Source organism: Channa argus, chromosome 2 (assembly GCF_033026475.1).
Source record: "Channa argus isolate prfri chromosome 2, Channa argus male v1.0, whole genome shotgun sequence".
In the NCBI taxonomy this organism is placed as follows: Eukaryota; Metazoa; Chordata; class Actinopteri; order Anabantiformes; family Channidae; genus Channa; species Channa argus.
Window position 1 is genome coordinate 6,428,216 of NC_090198.1, and position 17,116 is coordinate 6,445,331.

At 40.3% G+C, this 17,116-nt stretch overlaps 1 protein-coding gene across 3 annotated transcripts in view; it reads right to left on the reverse strand.

Annotated features, from left to right (window-relative positions):
* The window catches only part of phkb (phosphorylase kinase, beta), a 92,128-nt gene that overhangs the window by 12,932 nt on the left and 62,080 nt on the right, over positions 1–17,116 (reverse strand). For all 3 annotated transcript variants that reach the window (XM_067495013.1, XM_067495011.1, XM_067495012.1), the window contains 6 exons: positions 11,390–11,445; positions 10,606–10,699; positions 4,276–4,359; positions 2,940–3,044; positions 2,249–2,331; positions 1,506–1,596 (listed from right to left, as the gene is read on the reverse strand). In XM_067495013.1, the coding sequence (XP_067351114.1) occupies positions 1,506–1,596; positions 2,249–2,331; positions 2,940–3,044; positions 4,276–4,359; positions 10,606–10,699; positions 11,390–11,445 (513 nt within the window). The remainder of the gene's footprint in view (positions 1–1,505; positions 1,597–2,248; positions 2,332–2,939; positions 3,045–4,275; positions 4,360–10,605; positions 10,700–11,389; positions 11,446–17,116) is intronic.

Here is a 17,116-nt window from a genome sequence, read left to right on the forward strand (position 1 = left end):
AAAAAAATCAGGTTTTCATGGGCTGATGAAGTTGGAAAAGTGACAGCTGAACGTAGCAATTAAGAATGAGCTTTTTTACCCTGTAGTTCACTTTGTGGTCGTCCTTTTTTGAGATGTGACTCACATTTGATTTACAGTACTTCTTTCTTAACCAAAGTGAGAATGCACTAATCCTAGCACTCTCTGCGATTCCTTCTCTGAGGTACTGCAAGTATTAATTAATTACAAATCTGATACAATATGCATCACAATGCCAGGGTTACGATTCAACATATTGCAATACTGTAACCAAGGCAATATATTGCAATTATTTTAAAATATCATTTTAGGCAAACTGTTGTATAAAGAACACACTATCACACACTAAAGTATCACTACATATAATATTTTTCCACACCCCTAATTTGTTAAACGTGCTCTGCTCCTCCACAAACATGGTATCAGACTGTAATGCAATGTGAGGTAAGCATGTATTGTCTCGTTCCTCTACAGCTCCTCTAATTCTCCTAGTAGGTCAAAAGGTAAATCGCAGGGGTTCACTTCTAATCTTTTGTTGTCACCTAAAGTTATTCCAATGCATTTCTTTTTACAAGGTGTAAAGAGCTTCTCCCCAACCAGCTCCACCTTTCCCAGACAAACAAAACGAATTTCCAAATTGAATTTGACTGACCAAGGTCAAAACACAGCTAAACAATGCTGCTGGTGTTTGAAATAAGAAGGGACTTTAGATTAACTGCTGGGGATTTTTTATTTGTTCCTCAAGCGAGAGTGAAGCCCTGAGCACACAATTTGTTGAAACATTTGTAATTTTAGGCCGATGTTTATGTGTGAGACAGCTGTAATATCCAGTGTAACTGAGTCAAGAAGAGAGAGCAGGTGGCACATTCTCCCCTGACAAACACTTTTATGAAAACTCTACACAATATGCAAGCAATCTAAACTATGAACACAGCTCAGAGTAGACGGTGAATAACATTAAATATTTTACAAACGTATGAAGTATCAAACTAAAAACATTTTTATGGATTCCATGTCTGTACTATATTTGTGCGACTAACAGACAACTCTTCTTCCTGAGCATCTGTTTTCCGCTGTCAACCTGGTCACTGAGGTAAGATGGAAAAACTAGTGCGACTAGATGCAACAAACAATAGCATATTTATATAATATCTTAAATTGTTTATTTAATTTGCCATACACACCATTTTAGGAAAACTGATCTGAAACAGCATCATGAAACACATATACCGAAATGCAGTAGTAACAGAACCAATGTGAGCATATTTTTTTGAAATTTGGTTGGATCTGTTGTTGATCTATTGCTAAAAGAACCATCAACAACCTTCTACATTCATCAACAATATTTTCTCGTGTCAAAAGTTTTCTCTTCAAGATCTCTATTTTACTTTTGTAAATAATATTTTCATTTATTTTGTTTCAAGAGTGACCAAATTCCAAAAATACATAATAATAATAATCTAATTTCATTAGATGAATCCACAAACCTGAAGCCTGTCAACGTGAACTTTGACCCCTCCAACGTTGCCTTTCTTAAAAGATGCCAGCATGTCTAATACTGGGTTGAAGCGGCTGCCCCTGAGAAAAAAGACATCAAAAAGTTTTTGGTTTTTTTTCCCCTTTCTTGTGATTTCCATTAACAGTCATACTCTAAGAACAACATGTGAATTAAATGTGACAAGATAATCAAATAATCACTGCTGAAACTAAATAAATCAACACGCTTCAACCAAACCCTCATTGCTTTATTTGGTCCTCTGTCATCGTCTATACAGGTCATCTTTCGGATCAATAGCAAAATAATGACTATTGAGCTGCTTCTGACTCATTTAAGATGCTGCAAAGGAACTGTTTAAGCGTTTGTAGCACATTCAACATGTAGGTCCCTGAATAATGGTCAGTACGGCTGTTATCAGCCCACCAGCTAGGCTACAGTGATACAAATGAGAAACATTATCAACTGATCAGCAGGCAAACACAGTAGCACCTCCTTTCTGTAAAGATAAATAGTACACACCTGAAGGGAAGAGAAGCAGAGGCAGAGATATTGCTTTAAAAAAAATTAACAAAAATTGCATTGTGATTTGGTTGGGAGCTTGAGCCACCCAATCAACCTGACAGAAAGAAAGCGAGAGAGCGAGTGACGCGAGGAGAGATAGGGGAGTGAGGAATGGTGTTAGAAGGCTGTTAGAGGACAGATAGAAGAGTTATTACAGAGTGTGTATATTACTTGATGTTGTCCTCGCGGATGAGAACCAGAAAGAGAGGACGTCCCTGCATCTTCCAGCACTGTTTGATAAACTGCAGGGCATTCTGCACACACACACACACACACACACACACACACACACACACACACGTTGAAGGTCCATTCTTTTGCCAAAATGGAAAATTATTATTGGAATAGTTTGACATTCTGGGATATATGTTACATTAAACCTGCTAAGAGTTACATTAGAGGATAGATACCACCCTCATATTTGTGCTTGGGCATTTTGAATCTTTGAGTTTCTGCGGATTGATCAAATCAGAAGTGCTAGTAGGCTAAGCTAATTGTCTTGTGGCTCAAACTTAATATGAATCTTGATTTGAAACTGTTGTCACACAAACATCCCCCCACCCCACCCCCATTTCTCTTTTTTGCTATTATTAAAGCTACAATAAATTATTTTAAATCACATATGACAAAGCTGTAATTTAATTTTGTGTTTTGTTTGTGAACAAATTGGTCAATAAATCCATGAATAGTAGAACTGCTTTAGGGAAAAACCAGAACCCGCATATTCTGAAATATATCTGTATGAGAAAATATAATGAAAATGCAATCAAACCAAAGCAGTACTTTTCACAAATGTCAGGCTGAACCTTTTAGACCAGACATTTTCTGAATCTATCGCACCGGACATGTGACCCTGGCTTACCTTAATGTCATCAATCAGCAGCATAACATCCTGCGACAAGTAAAAGTCACTCAGATCAAACACAATTGGGTAGCACACCACCGTCTTTCCCAGGATTCGATAAATCTAGAGGGAGACATGCACACAAACACACGGACACACACACACACACACACACAGTAACATTAGAAGGCAGCTGTAAAACAAGCCATCAATACTAAGATAGAGAGACAGGAGCTATACATGGACCCTCCTGGTAACACACATACTGTACAGACACACAACAGGTAAATACCTCCTTTGTAGATTGTCACTGGGTACACACACACACACACACACACACACACACACACACACACACAGGCATACAGACACACTGATGATGATAATGTCCTCTGGCAGTCTGCCATCTTCTCCATAAATGTTCCAATATAATATTGTCTAAGCAATGTGTTGTAAGCCATGATTCATTTGTTTGGCAATGCCTTTGTTTGAGAAAACTGCTATACCTCGACTTTTTTGGAAGTGCTATGACCTTCATTTGGTAGAAACTGCAAACAACAGCAGCAAGAGGTATTAGCACCGTCTTAATGCAGTCCCTAGCCCTTCTCCTAAAACCTTAACCGTGACAACTAAGTGCCGAACCCCAAACCATATTTTATGTCTAACTAAGCGTAGCTCTGGTCTGAACACTAAAACTAAATATTGACCTTATGAAGTTGTGAAATGTCCTCAAAACAATGGCATCCAATAAAAAAAGTATCCTACCAGCCTGCTAAAGATGCACATTGTGTGGACACAATGTAAGTAACTCTCAGAGTTAAATACCTAAACCAAACCTTGACACACACACACACACACACACACACAGTCATAAGAAATACACAGACATCCACACACTGCCTGACAGCAGCTTAGCATATTCAAATGCAATAAGTTCTGAAAATAAGCAAAATATATTCAGCACTCACTGATGCATACTTTATGTTTGAAGACCTGAATAGTTTCTGTCTCTGTGTTGAGTTTCTGGGCTATAGTCAAGTGGTTGGAGCTCTGGGAAATATATGCAGATCAATATGTGGGTGGTGTGTTAGTGACCATTCATGACCTGTGTAGCAGCGCAACGTGGACCACACATACAGTATGTGTGTGCATGTAACTATATGAATGTGTGTGTGTGTGTGTGTGTGTGTGTGTGTGTGTGTGTGTGTGTGTCTGTGTGTGTGTGTGTGTCTGTGTCTGTGTGTCTGTGTGTGTGTGTGTGTGTGTGTGTGTGTGTGTGTGTGTGTGTGTGTGTGTGTGTGTGTGTGTGTGTGTGTGTGTGTGTGTGTGTGTGCGCATGCACAAAGGTATATACCTTGCAGGTCCCAATGCAGCCCACTGGCCTCTCCGGACGCCCACTCAACCCCAGCTTCTTATTGATGGCAAGGAAACGATATGCCTGCAGAAAGGTAGATACACACACACACACGCAAGCGAACGCCTTGTCAGTAAACATTACATTACACATGATCTTACAGCTAACCTTTCTGAATTCAGAGAAATAAACCTCACATGTTTATCTGTACATTTCCCTGCGATCTTATCACTTTTGCCTATTTGAGCCAAAATGTCATGCAACACAGTTCCATTCCATAGAGTTATGAAAGTGAGTCCATCATCTGTCTGTCCCACTGAGACATTTTTGTTGTTGCAACTCATAAGCTGAAATTACCTCCATATGGCAGTACCACCTACTGATATTACCTCTGTGTATAAGTTATGAGACATAGCGATAATGAAAGGTCCCTGTGCTGCCATCTGCGGCGTGCTTAGTGGACCCAAGCACACCCATGGGCACTGGATGCTGATAACACTGTTGTACTGAGATGCAGGCCCACAGGAAGAGACAATGAGACCTAGCAGAGTCCTCATTACAATAAGAAAACAACAGCATGTTACTTTCTATGAGGGACTCTTAGCGTACGGTAGTTAGTGCTGCGAAACATATCCATCCGAAAAATTTGCTGGCGGGCACTGACACCCCGTTAGCTAATACCGCTGTGGCTGTCAAGCTTTCCGTTATCACACGGGGCATGTGCACTTTATTTACTACTCAAAATGCAATGCAATTTTTGTAACAACACGTCTTCACCCAAGAGGGACTTGGCTGCAGACTAAGATCGCAGATAGCTAACAATATGGAGTGCAACCAAAAGAAGCCATTTTTTACTAGACGTTCAGGCTCTTCAGAAGGCTTAATGCTTTAATGGCTTTTCCTAACACTTATCATCATCTTTGTCTTAAGGTCCATCTTTCTCCGAGATTAGAAACTTCTGGCTATCATAAAGCACTTCTGGCAGTCCACTATCTTTGTCCGCAACCAGCTTCAATTTGACACAATTGTAGCCTATATTAGAATAGATAGGGACATAATTTCTCACGGTTTTATTGTTAATTTTGATCTTAGTTATTGGCTCATAAAAAGGTAGGCTTAATCTGAATGGGGAGTACATTAGTCTGCCCATGAAACAAGTTCTATAATGTGGCTCTGGAGGTGTAAGATAATAACCCTATTATGTCTTTAGAGTTCAGTTGGATAGGGCTTCAAGACTGCACATTTTTAAAAGGAAGGCTTTGTTAAAGAAATAATGAAAGATGTGGAGGGAAGGGTCTCAAGAAGAAACATTAATGACTGCATTAGTATAAATGTAGGATTGAGTTATTTTGCATATGGACTACACGTTGTTACAGTGGCTTGCAATAGTATTCATACCCCTTGAAGTTTTCAACATTTTGTTATGTTACAACCACAAGCGGAAATGTATTTTATTAGGATTTTACGTGATAGACTAACACAAAGTGGTACATAATTGTGAAGGGAAAGAGTTTTTTTTTAGAAATAAATATCTGAAAAGTGTGGCACTGTATGTTTTAGTCTCTGCTGCTTTGATTTTTGAACATTCCTTTTTTTTTTCCCCTCTTGTGAGTGAATCGGGCTTATTAAAGTGAAATGATACACACAAAGTGGAACTTAGGTCATTTTCTTCTCCTTAACAAGTAAATGAAACTTAAAGTGGAAGCTAGTGAAATTACACCAAAACATTTTCAGGCTGATGTTTTGTTGCCTTGGAACCGCACCACAGTGGGAACCTGGGAGTAGGCTAGGTCTCTAGCAGCTCAGTGCATCTGTCAACACACTGCAATTCCATCCCCACAGGCTCTACAGCTAAAGTATTGTAAAATAATCAAGTTGGAAGTCATGTCTCAAGTCTCAAGGTGAAAACAATGAGTCAAGCCAGATCTCATGTATGAAGAAAGTTTATGAGCTGAAAACTGTTGACATCAGCAGTGCAGGATGTCCAGCATATAAAGCAGGAGCTTGAGAACCAACTCCAATAGGGTTTGGTTGAAGAAGATGAAGGCGGCTCAGGTTAGCCGAGGTCAAGCTTCACATTTAATTGGTGGAATGAAATCCTGTGATGTTAGTAGAGCCTGAAAAAGTATGATTCTCCCCTAGGGCCAGTTTAGATTTTAAGTCCCGAATCACAAGTTCTAATTAACAATATTGTTAACAATAAGTGTTAATCTTTTGCACCAATTGCAGCATTAGTAATACTGGTGCACACTGACACAGATACATAAAGGGCAGGACTGTTGTGGCAGGTGGAGCCGTAATTACTCAGTAATTAAATCGAAGGGCTCCCCAGTTGGTCGAGGCAAAACCGCAGAAAAGGTCAGGGGCTCCTCCCTCCACCAGCTCTGATAGAAGAAAGGAGTATACAAGAGCTGCAGGCTTTTAGTTTTCAGAGCACTTCTTCTGCTGTCAGGAGGCACTGATCCGCAGATACACAGAGAAAGAAGATGGACATTGATTTCTAAGATTTGCTTGCTTGGTGCCCAGTGGTGTGACAGACTTTGCCACAAGTTACCGTTTACGTGTCTGAGAGAGCTGCAGCACTTTGTCTTTCATTTCTGTTTTTGTGTGTGAAAGCAGAGTAGATATTCCCTTTGTGACAGCCCATAAATTCTAAATTTAAATACCTCCCAATCGGTCCTTTCATGAGACAGCATCAGTACACCCACACACTCAAGTGGCGCTGCTTAAAGTCTGCCTATCAAGCCCTTTGTGCCGCATCTTACCTACTTAAACCAACTGCGATACGTGACATCGACCAAAAGGTGGTGCTCTGCTACTCCTGTGTTCTCGCTCACTGTTTTGAAAAGCTTTTACTGGCAAGGGGTGAAGCAATTAAACGACCCTAAAAGAAGAAACGGTCTTTATATAAAAAAAAACAGTGAAATGCTAATTGGGGATTAAGTGGCATTGCAAATCACTGCCCTAACAGGCAAGGATGAGACCTAGAAGGGAAAAGTCGAAGAAGGCTGAAGGAATCTCTGCACCCAGCACTTCCTGTGTGCAGAATACCAATGAAGAACAACAGCACACAGGCAGCCTATCAAAGCATCCTTTCACTGCCTAACACTTCCACTGACCGCAGCACAAACAGCAAGCCTGACAGGTGGGAGCGATAACAAAAAGCTGCATTTAAAAGCCCAGTTCTGCAGTGAATACAAGGTTTTATTATTATCGGCTATTTACTGATAAACTCTGCAAAACTTTTAATTCAAATGACATTACTCGCTTTGACAGGAGCTCAGACAGGAGTAGTTTTTTTTTTATCGTTTCTGGGTCGGTGCCCCTAATAGTGTAAATCTGGTGTCATGAAATGGGCGTAACAGATTTACTTTTACAGCAGATGCTGTCATCCAGAGGGACTTTTACTAAGTAGGGGTTCACCAAGGTTCAGCAACCCAAAACTCACATGCTGATATGTGTACTTTGAAAGCATACTAAGACAGTAACTCCACCTTCCACAGCCTCACATTAGCTTCCTCTGAACAAGATTACAGCGATCAATTGCTCGTTCAACTTAAAGAGAAAAGAAAAGGGGAAATTGCAGCATTTTTAAGCTTTTTCTTCCCCTGCTGAAGTTGTTCGATGTAGTTTGCTGTAATGGTTGTGGAGTGTAATAGGTCAAATGATATAATGACCAGTAGCGGAAAAAAAAAAGACAAAACTTAATAGTAACAGGTGGAAAAATACAGGAATTTAAATTAGGACCACTGGTCTTTGTCCATAGCGTCTCTAACAAAATACAGCAACAATGTCATCCACATTAAGTATCAGACATGAAACAGGGAAAGAAACTGCTAAAAGGGGAGGCTATTTTGGGCAAAGCTGTGATTTCCAAGGGGAAAAGCTTCGGGGTGTGCGGGTGGGAATAACACGTTGCAAAATGTAATTGCCACTCTTCCATCATCAGGCAGCTGTTGTCAACACAATCAAATGGCTGCGAGGGACGAGGTGAGGTGAGCAAAGGCAGCCTGCAGCACCGGAGATGGCGGTGACTCCGAGATAAACAGATTCTGTCATGGAAGAAACGTCTGTCTGGGCTTTGGATTTAATATTCAGCACGGCGCCCGCTCTGACTCACAATTGCATATCCATGTGAGAGGCTGAGCACCATGCAGCACAAAGAGACAGAGTGGAGAGAGGCAAAAAGTAACAGGTATGACAGTTCAAAGGCACATGATAGACCCCAGGGGGAGGGGGCGATGGTGGTAAAGGAAATAAGGGGGGTGGGGCCGGATATAGACCTAGTGGGGATAGTAGGGTTGGAGTCAGAACAGAAGGTAGGAAGGCCTGGGGTAGAGCAGAGAGAGCCTGGAGAGATGAAATGATAGGAGACAATGTTTGTTTGTAGAAGGTGGTGCAGAGAAGAGATGCCATACAACAGGCATGACAGACGAGGAACTGAGGCTGGGGAGGAGACCAGGCTTTGACTGACAGATCTGACAGTGGAGAGACAGAAGAAGGGGAGACAGTAGGCTTCAAACAGTACACATGCAGATGAGGCACAGTATCTAGTGATGAGACAAGTGTTGGAGTGATGGATATGATAGGAGTGAAACAGAAGCCGATGACGACGTAGTGGTTGGTGTCAGATATGACAGCATAAATGGTGTAATCGGATGCAGATGAAAGACGCAGAGTGGACAGGATGGAAGCAGCAGCTAGTGCTGGAGCTGTTACTCACCAAAGTTACAACTTCGCTGGTACTGACAAGAGTAGCTCTACTGTCCCACATGTAATGATCAGTGCTCTACCTACTCATGGGAATAGTTATATACACACACACAAAAAAAAGGCCAGGTGCTATTTTTAAATCAAAGATTGGCAGCACTTCCATTCAGGTAAATACTTTTTTTTAACCAAACAACAATATCTTCCTTATTTTGGTTTTATCAGTTCGGATTTATGCTAATTTGGAGAAGTAAGAGCTGAGAAAAATCTGCGAGTGTATAAAAATTATAAAGGTGTAAACTGAACACGAGCTGTAGCCTAAATCTGAACTTACATATGACTTTTGTTACTTACAAATTAAACGTGAATTAACTCAAAAGGGACTTAAAACCACTTAGATTTGATGAGGAGATTCAGTGGTGGGTTTGGTTTTTTTAAAATGGTTTTAAATCCCAACCCCTTTGTTGAGAACCCTGACTTATAATAAAAATGACAGCAGGGATCTTTATGGATTTCCATTATGGGATTTTCATAGGTTTTCAATCTCAGTTTTCTGCTGCAGGTGGACTGAAACATGGTGGGCAACATTATTACAGTATTGCTAATACAAGATGCTTTTCTTACTATCTGCTGGTTTTAACCCAGAAATATTAAAATACAAAACAGGTGTTAAGTTAATATCCAAATCAAGCAAATATCACAACTCAGCATAGGAGGTAACTTATATCTCTTACAGGATCATCGAACAAATGCTTTTTGAACCAGTTTAGTTCTGTTCTGAAGCATTAGTTCTGTGCATCGTTGTGCTATTATGCTGATCCTTCAACATGAACACTGTTCGACCAATCCCCTGCCAGTCGGGAGGAAAATAATAAGAGCACCAATTCTTAAAATGACATGCAGATGGACTGATTGAGCAATGTTTAGTTGAGATATTGATAGCTAACCACTGAAATGTAATCTGGCTGACTGTAAGATTGATGACTATAGTTGTGGTGGTGGAGCAACATCAATAAACTGTCGCAGTTCCCTTCCCTCAAATTTCCTTCCAATCATTCGCAGCAAGTAGGGATGAAGGAGAATCTCCTTTTAGAGTTAAAGATACACCATTAAACTAGGCAGCAAAGCGCTGGAGCTCATCATATACTGCAAAACTGTCAACTGTTATCAACGAGGTTTCAGTTGGCAAAACCCCCTGTTCAAACAGTAACTGTCTAATCATAGCTTAGCAACTGTAGCAAGGCACAGCAGGTGTGTCAAGCTTTGGGGGTCTCCCCATTATATGGCGTTCAAACATATATGGCGCGTAACAAAAAGCCCCACTACAACTGAACTATCCAGTCTATGAGGTTCACGTTATTGAAACATGTTGGTCCCGCTCCGCATCTGATTTGGGCAAGTTTATCCTAAGTGACTTGTTTACCTGAAGAATCATGAGCTTGTTAAAGTCAAGGACCAAAAAAAAAATATATCTCTAACAACAGCCCTGTAACCTGCATACAGCGAGTCTCCCGGGAAGGAATCTGTTCATCTCAGAGTCACCGCCATCTCTGGTGCTGCAGGAGGCATTAACAATCCAAAGCTACACATATCCATAATACCAGTGTGGGTTTGACTTACCTTGACCAGCTCCTTCTGAGGCCAGATTTGGATGGGCTCCACCTGCTGGGGTGTTTGGGTCTGAATGCCATAGGTGTTCAGAAACACTTGCAGCCTACACGCACAGTGAAAAAAAAAAGAAGACAATTTTAAAATGGCTGTAATAACATTATACTTGTCTCATACATGTTTTTGTTGTTTAAACTGTGGTATCGAGTTAAAAATAATGCTGGAAAATATCTCTTACAATAGTCATAAATATAACGTACGTTACGTAAGTATATGCATACGTTTGACTTATATTAAAAAGGAAGGTAGTTATTAAATCACAGCGTATATTAAGGAACATACGTAAGCTGATTGCAATGAGAAGAATGATGCACAGCCACTTTGATGAGTTGCCAGCGGCAGTAATTGAAGCTACAGGTTAACAAGCTTCACAGAGTCATTTGACCCTGTTTAACATGCACACTCCTACACTGCTGCATGTTTTCAATCGTGCATTAGCACACGTGCATTGACACATAATCACGCGCACAATAAGAAGAGTGATGGATGATGGCAGAGGTCAGACTGAGCGCCGGCTTTATGAGCTCGCCGCTGTTATCATACACAGAGAGAGAGAGAGAGAGAGAGAGAGAGAGAGAGAGAGAGAGAGAGAGAGAGAGAGAGATGAATGGAAATGGGGAAAATTTCCTACTTTTAGGACGAGCAACACATTACAAGACACACAGACACATGTATATATACACACATGCACACACACACACACACACACACACACACACACACACACACAGTTTACCTCTGGCTCTCTGCTATCAGGGCCACATGAACTACAACATCATTCTCTATGGGACCCTGTGAAACAGAAAGAGAATAGAGAGATTAGTGTTGCGGGGGGGTGGGGGGGGTAAAATCACAATTTACTTCACTCCCTCATAAAACAATGGCCTGTGTTATTGCCCCACTCCACAACAATTCAAATGAAAGTAAAACTCTAGGAAAAAGCATTAAGATGCGGGAGCTCTGGTTTCAGGAGGGAATGACGAGAGAGATGTGAAAGGGAAGAAAGAGCAGCGATGGAGAAAAACACCAGGGAGTTACACGAATGTTTTCTCCATATTTGGTGCCCATGAAGCTACATTGGAGAAGCAGAATACAGATAAGAGTGGAAAGATCACATTTTCAACTCAATAGGGAAGTCAAACAACTGAAACTGAGGAAAACCAGAAAAGAAATTGGTTAAATATTCACAGTAATTAAATTAATATTAGATATACAATTACAAATTTCCATTTTGAAACCCTTAGTTAGGTCAATGTTGTCTCTGGATTTTAACCCAAACCACAATCTTTCCAAAACCTAATTTTTCCGCCTAAACATAATCATAACAATTTATATTGTGCCTAAACCAACGGACATTGTGGAACATGATACTGTATGCTAATGATCTACTGAGCCTCCAAGCAGGAACAATCCTGAAATGAGGATTGTGGGTGGTCATGTAGTGTCGAGTCACTCTCCTAACACTGTAAACATGTGGCTGGACAACAACCAAACAACCCAGTTACTAATATAAAAAAGAATAATTGTGCAATATCTAGCAAGTTATGCGCTTTTAAAAATGTTTTTCATTGCCACCTTGGCCTCCATACAAACTCTGGCAACATTTAGCACTACAACAACATATAGACAGTTGGCCACATTAGAGCAACACATCACTCAGGTTGTCTGCAGTGTGAATGCATGGTGTGAGACAGCATGAAAGACGGGGGCGATTGAGAGAGAAGAAAAAAGAGAAACGGGGGAACAGTCATTACAGAGGTGTTGTGGTAATCGTACACCTTTGGGACTTGTGGACAATCAGGGAAAAAACAGACAAAAGACATCATAGTTGTTTGTGTTGCAGCGGGGCACCTGAACACAGAATAAATTACATGAACATGAAGCAAAAATAAAAAAAGTGACTACATGAATTTGGAAGCTTTCATTTGTAAAAAATAAAATAAAATAAAAGCTGAGATTGCTTCAATGTGTTTCAGGAACAGGAAAAGAGAATATCTGTACCCAGTCACCGTCATCTTCAGTGAAGGAAGCTGCTTGGATGTGTGTGTACTGTATCTTCTTTGACTCTTTTTTGTTTATTTACCTTTATATTTATATGCCTATGAATATATGAAAGTGCCTATATGCCAATTTATCCTGTGTTTACAAATCTTATTTTAGTGTGTATGACAGACTCTCTCTCTCTCTCACGGCTTGCTAAAAGTTTTATTGTCTTTTTCCTGTTTCTTTTATTCATGCCGGGTTTATGTGTTCAAAAGGGTGCAATTTTTTTTTTTTTTACTCTAAGACTTCTGTGTATTCTCCTATTTATTAACTTATAAAATTGCCTTTCTTCTTTTCATTCTTTTTTTTTTTTTTGTAGATGACCCATCTATACATGTAATTTATTTTCTGTGTGTGTGTCTAAGTGAATTGTAAACAGAGATGATCATCTTCACTGTGCTGAGTGATGCTCTATTCAGGGCCATTTAGGAAGCAGGCAGCAGCTTGTGACTCAGAGGAGCAGCAGCCTCTCATCCTATTCTCATTGTGGTCAGGCAAACACACACATACCGATTCATTCATACACACAGGACAAGACAGCGGCCTTGCATGCAATGAGCACTGATACGGGTGTGAGCAGAAGCTCACATGACACAAACATGTAAACACAAATACGCATGTTCATGGCTACATGCAGAAAACTGGAAACCATTAGCCAACAACCTTTTCATTGTCAATCAGAGGAGGAGAGAGAGAGAAAAGAGAGAAGGGATCTTGCAGAACGAAAGGGGGCAATTGCTTCTAAAATGCTGAAATGCAACTGTTTCATTAGTGCTGGTCTCTGAGCCGACAAAGAACTCATTTGGCAAAGGAGGAGATATAGAAATGCACAATGCCGCAATGGGGGAAATGTACTCCCTTCTCACTTTCTCCTCTGAGCACCACAGGCGAACCTTGGTGCCAACCGCAGAGAGGAAAATGAGATGAGTCTTCAAATGTTTCTTTAAACAACCTTTTCAGAGGCACCCTGAAAAACGTCAATGTAGTGTGACTGAAATGGTGTTGAGTGTGAGAGGGAAGATGTGTTGTGTCTCAGTGGGGCTGTGCAATGGGCTGCTAAAAGGTTAACAAATCATACTGGACCCTGCACCTTTTACGATGTAGGCACTGGTCTGATCTCTGTGTAGCACAGGTCACATCTAACGTTTTAAAGACTTTTGCAGCACTTGTTTTTGGATTTCAAACTACAAATGAGTTGCGATTGCAATTAGGTAATTTAAGGCCTGAAACTTTTACTAAGGATTACAACACACATCACCAAAGAAAATCAACTGATGGACTAAAGTGTCGTACAAATGTGTTCACTGAGACAGATTTGATGAAAACAGACATGCTGATTTAACCCCGTGTTCCATTACTTTTAGAGAAGCACGCATGTAAACAACTGCTTTCTTTTTCTTGAGCGGAAAGGCATGCACTCTTGCTCATTCTACGCCATATCCACCCACACGTTGAACCTAACACGCTAACCTATGCACGCTACAAGTTCAACCAGCCTCTCTAGGGGAGCTCCTCTGGAAATCGCTAGAAGAGGAAGACTAGGCAGGAACAGAGAGGTTGAGTACATTACAAAAAAAGAACTGCATCACTGACATCATGAAATAAGTTATATCGATGATATTTAACTGTGTACAAGGCAGTGGGGATTCAGCTGTTGGAAGCCGGAAGGCAGCATCACATCACATCACTTTGGAAAGTATGTCAGTTGTAATATTGTCGCATAATTTATCCAAATTTAACATAAAAAAAACTAAAAACACATTTGGAACTATGCTTTTTAATATTTAACCATCAGTTCAATCAGTTTGAAAATATGTTAGGGCAGCATGCTGGTGCAGTGGCTAGCACTATGCTAGGAGGTTATGTGAAATTACAATAAATAAAAATGCTCCAAGACTAATTAAACACAGAAATGATTTTATTAATATAGTGTAATATAGTGTTATTTGTTTGCATTATTTGGGATGTGGAGTTTCCTCCAAACTTGGGTAGAAATACATTATGTTTCAGCTGCTAATTTTGAGATACAAAACACTGAATACTAAATGATTTGTCACCAAGTTGAATGTATGGTCTGTTAGGCAGAGGTGTAGTAATGAAGTAGAAAAACATATCATCAGGGAAGTAGCCTGCTACAAATCCGTAGCCCTGCACCAACCGTTAATTAAAACCGCTGAATCCCTCCAAGTTCCTCCACTGGAATGATATGGAAATAATATTCATTTATTCGTGAATTAAGCGGAACAAAGCTAAAACAATCCAATGAAGTATTTAATATTAATTTAAGACTCCTTCTAGGAGCAGTGTGTATAGGCAGTTTAGGCCATCAGTGAAGTATGTGGTTAAAGCGGCAATGGGCAAGTGGTGAGAGCAGGGTAGCTGGACAATAATTACACACTGTTAAGTCTAGCCGAGTAAGAAAGAATACAATAAAATAAAGATAAAAGGTTGGCTGGTTCCTTGTAGAAATATGCAGTGAACTCAGTAATTTGGTCTGGTCTATCAAAGTCACATTTTTAAGCATTTTACCTTAAGCGTGCGTCAAACTGTATAAAGTAACAGAAATGATGACAAAATGATACACTATGGAACTTAACTCTCAAATAGGCACTACAGATACTGAGCCAAAGTGTTTGGGAAAATCTTTGTCCAATCAACAGAGAGGGCTGCAGCAGCAAAAGGACATTTGTCTACACGTAAAAAACGCCAGCTCAGCAGTCCTGCAATCACAGCCCGATGCTGAATAAGCTTAGTCTGGGCCTGTTAAAAGAATGTTTTACTGGCTGCTTTTATTTTATCTTTTTATTATCAGAGAAAAAAAAAAAAAAAAACCCAATGAAATCCTTTAAAAGAGTTTGACATTTTTAGACTTTACTCGGTCACTGTAGATTGTCCCCACCCTAACCACAGTCTCAAGCTCAGGTCTACTGGTGAAGCGAGGGGAGCTAAAAACTCATTTCCTTGAAGAGGATAAATTCCCTTGTTCTTTTAGTCGATGCTCTCGTACCTTATAGAGTTGTCAGTCATTTACTTGGAATGAAATAGGACTGTTTTTCATTTCTGGAAAAGTCTTAGAATGTGTCATTTTAACCATGTAACTCCACTCTCAGCTTCACTAGATTCTGCTCCCACCCTGTTATTAAAGCAATGATTTTGGCATTTAGAGAAATATGCCTATTTGTGCTTTTTTTAAGCATATCTAATGTTTGTATTCTAAATATCAGTTCCTCCAGGACTTTGCAAGGTTGCAAATCTAACAAATTATTCTACCAATCTCCTGTGAATTCTGTGCGTCTTTGCAATTCAAAACATTGTAAAACATTAAAAACATGCATAACCAGTTTTTAGAAGAGCTGTAATGGAATCGGGCATTTTAGGCAACAACAGTCACAAAAACTCCAGAGAACTCTTGAAGGATGTGAAAGATGAAGCTACAGCCAAGAGAAGTTACATTAGCTAAGCGATGCATGAAAAAAAAAACAAAAAAAAACTACAGCTAGTTTTCCTGGCTGGGTGTAGCGACATGTAGTAACATTTTCATCCTGTCCAAGTGGACGTTTGTGCCATTTTGAACACATTCCTTCAAAGCATTTCTGAGAGGTCACATCCATAAGAAGGGCTTAGATGTACGGAAACAGCCCAAAGCAGAATGCCTCCAGCCACGGTTGTGTAGGCCCAGGTTTCCTTAGTTTCAGGGGGCTCCCCACCGACTCCCCCTTAAACAAAATTAAAAACTGACATATATGAGGAATATACATACTACATAGGAGCTGAGAGCTGTGTTCTTATTGGCTTTATCTCCATCTAATAACACTGGCTCTTTCCACTCTGTGTGTGTGTGTGTGTGTGTGTGTGTGTGTGTGTGTGTGTGTGTGTGTGTGTGTGTGTGTGTGTGTGTGTGTGTGTGCCAACTTGAGGCACTTCTCTGTGTCGGGAAGAACAAACACTATTGTTTACCTGCGCGTCTATGCACAAGCACACAGAATGACGGATGAAACAGGCACATTAATACATTTAGATGGCACGTATCTGTCATAAAAACCAAACAAATGGGAATAAATAACTCCTCGGTTCTTCATCTCACAATGCACAATGACAGAAAGAGGAGACGGAGAGGAAAAAAAAGCACCTGTAAATCAATTTGGAGATATACATTCTGCTAAACACACAGAAACACAAAGTGTGCTGTGATGTTTAAAACAGCCTCTATGGCCACAGGCAGAATCTCAAAAGGATTTTAGAACAAATGCACAATGTGGCAAGAAATCACAAGCCACAGACAAGACTGTGGGAAAACAAATTAGCAAACAAGTGCTAAGATGGGAGAAATTGTGACATGCTCGACAACATGTATGTTTCCAGCTGCAGGATGGGCCGACTCTCGTTTGCAGTAGTTTGCAGCAGGCCGTCCGGCTCCTCC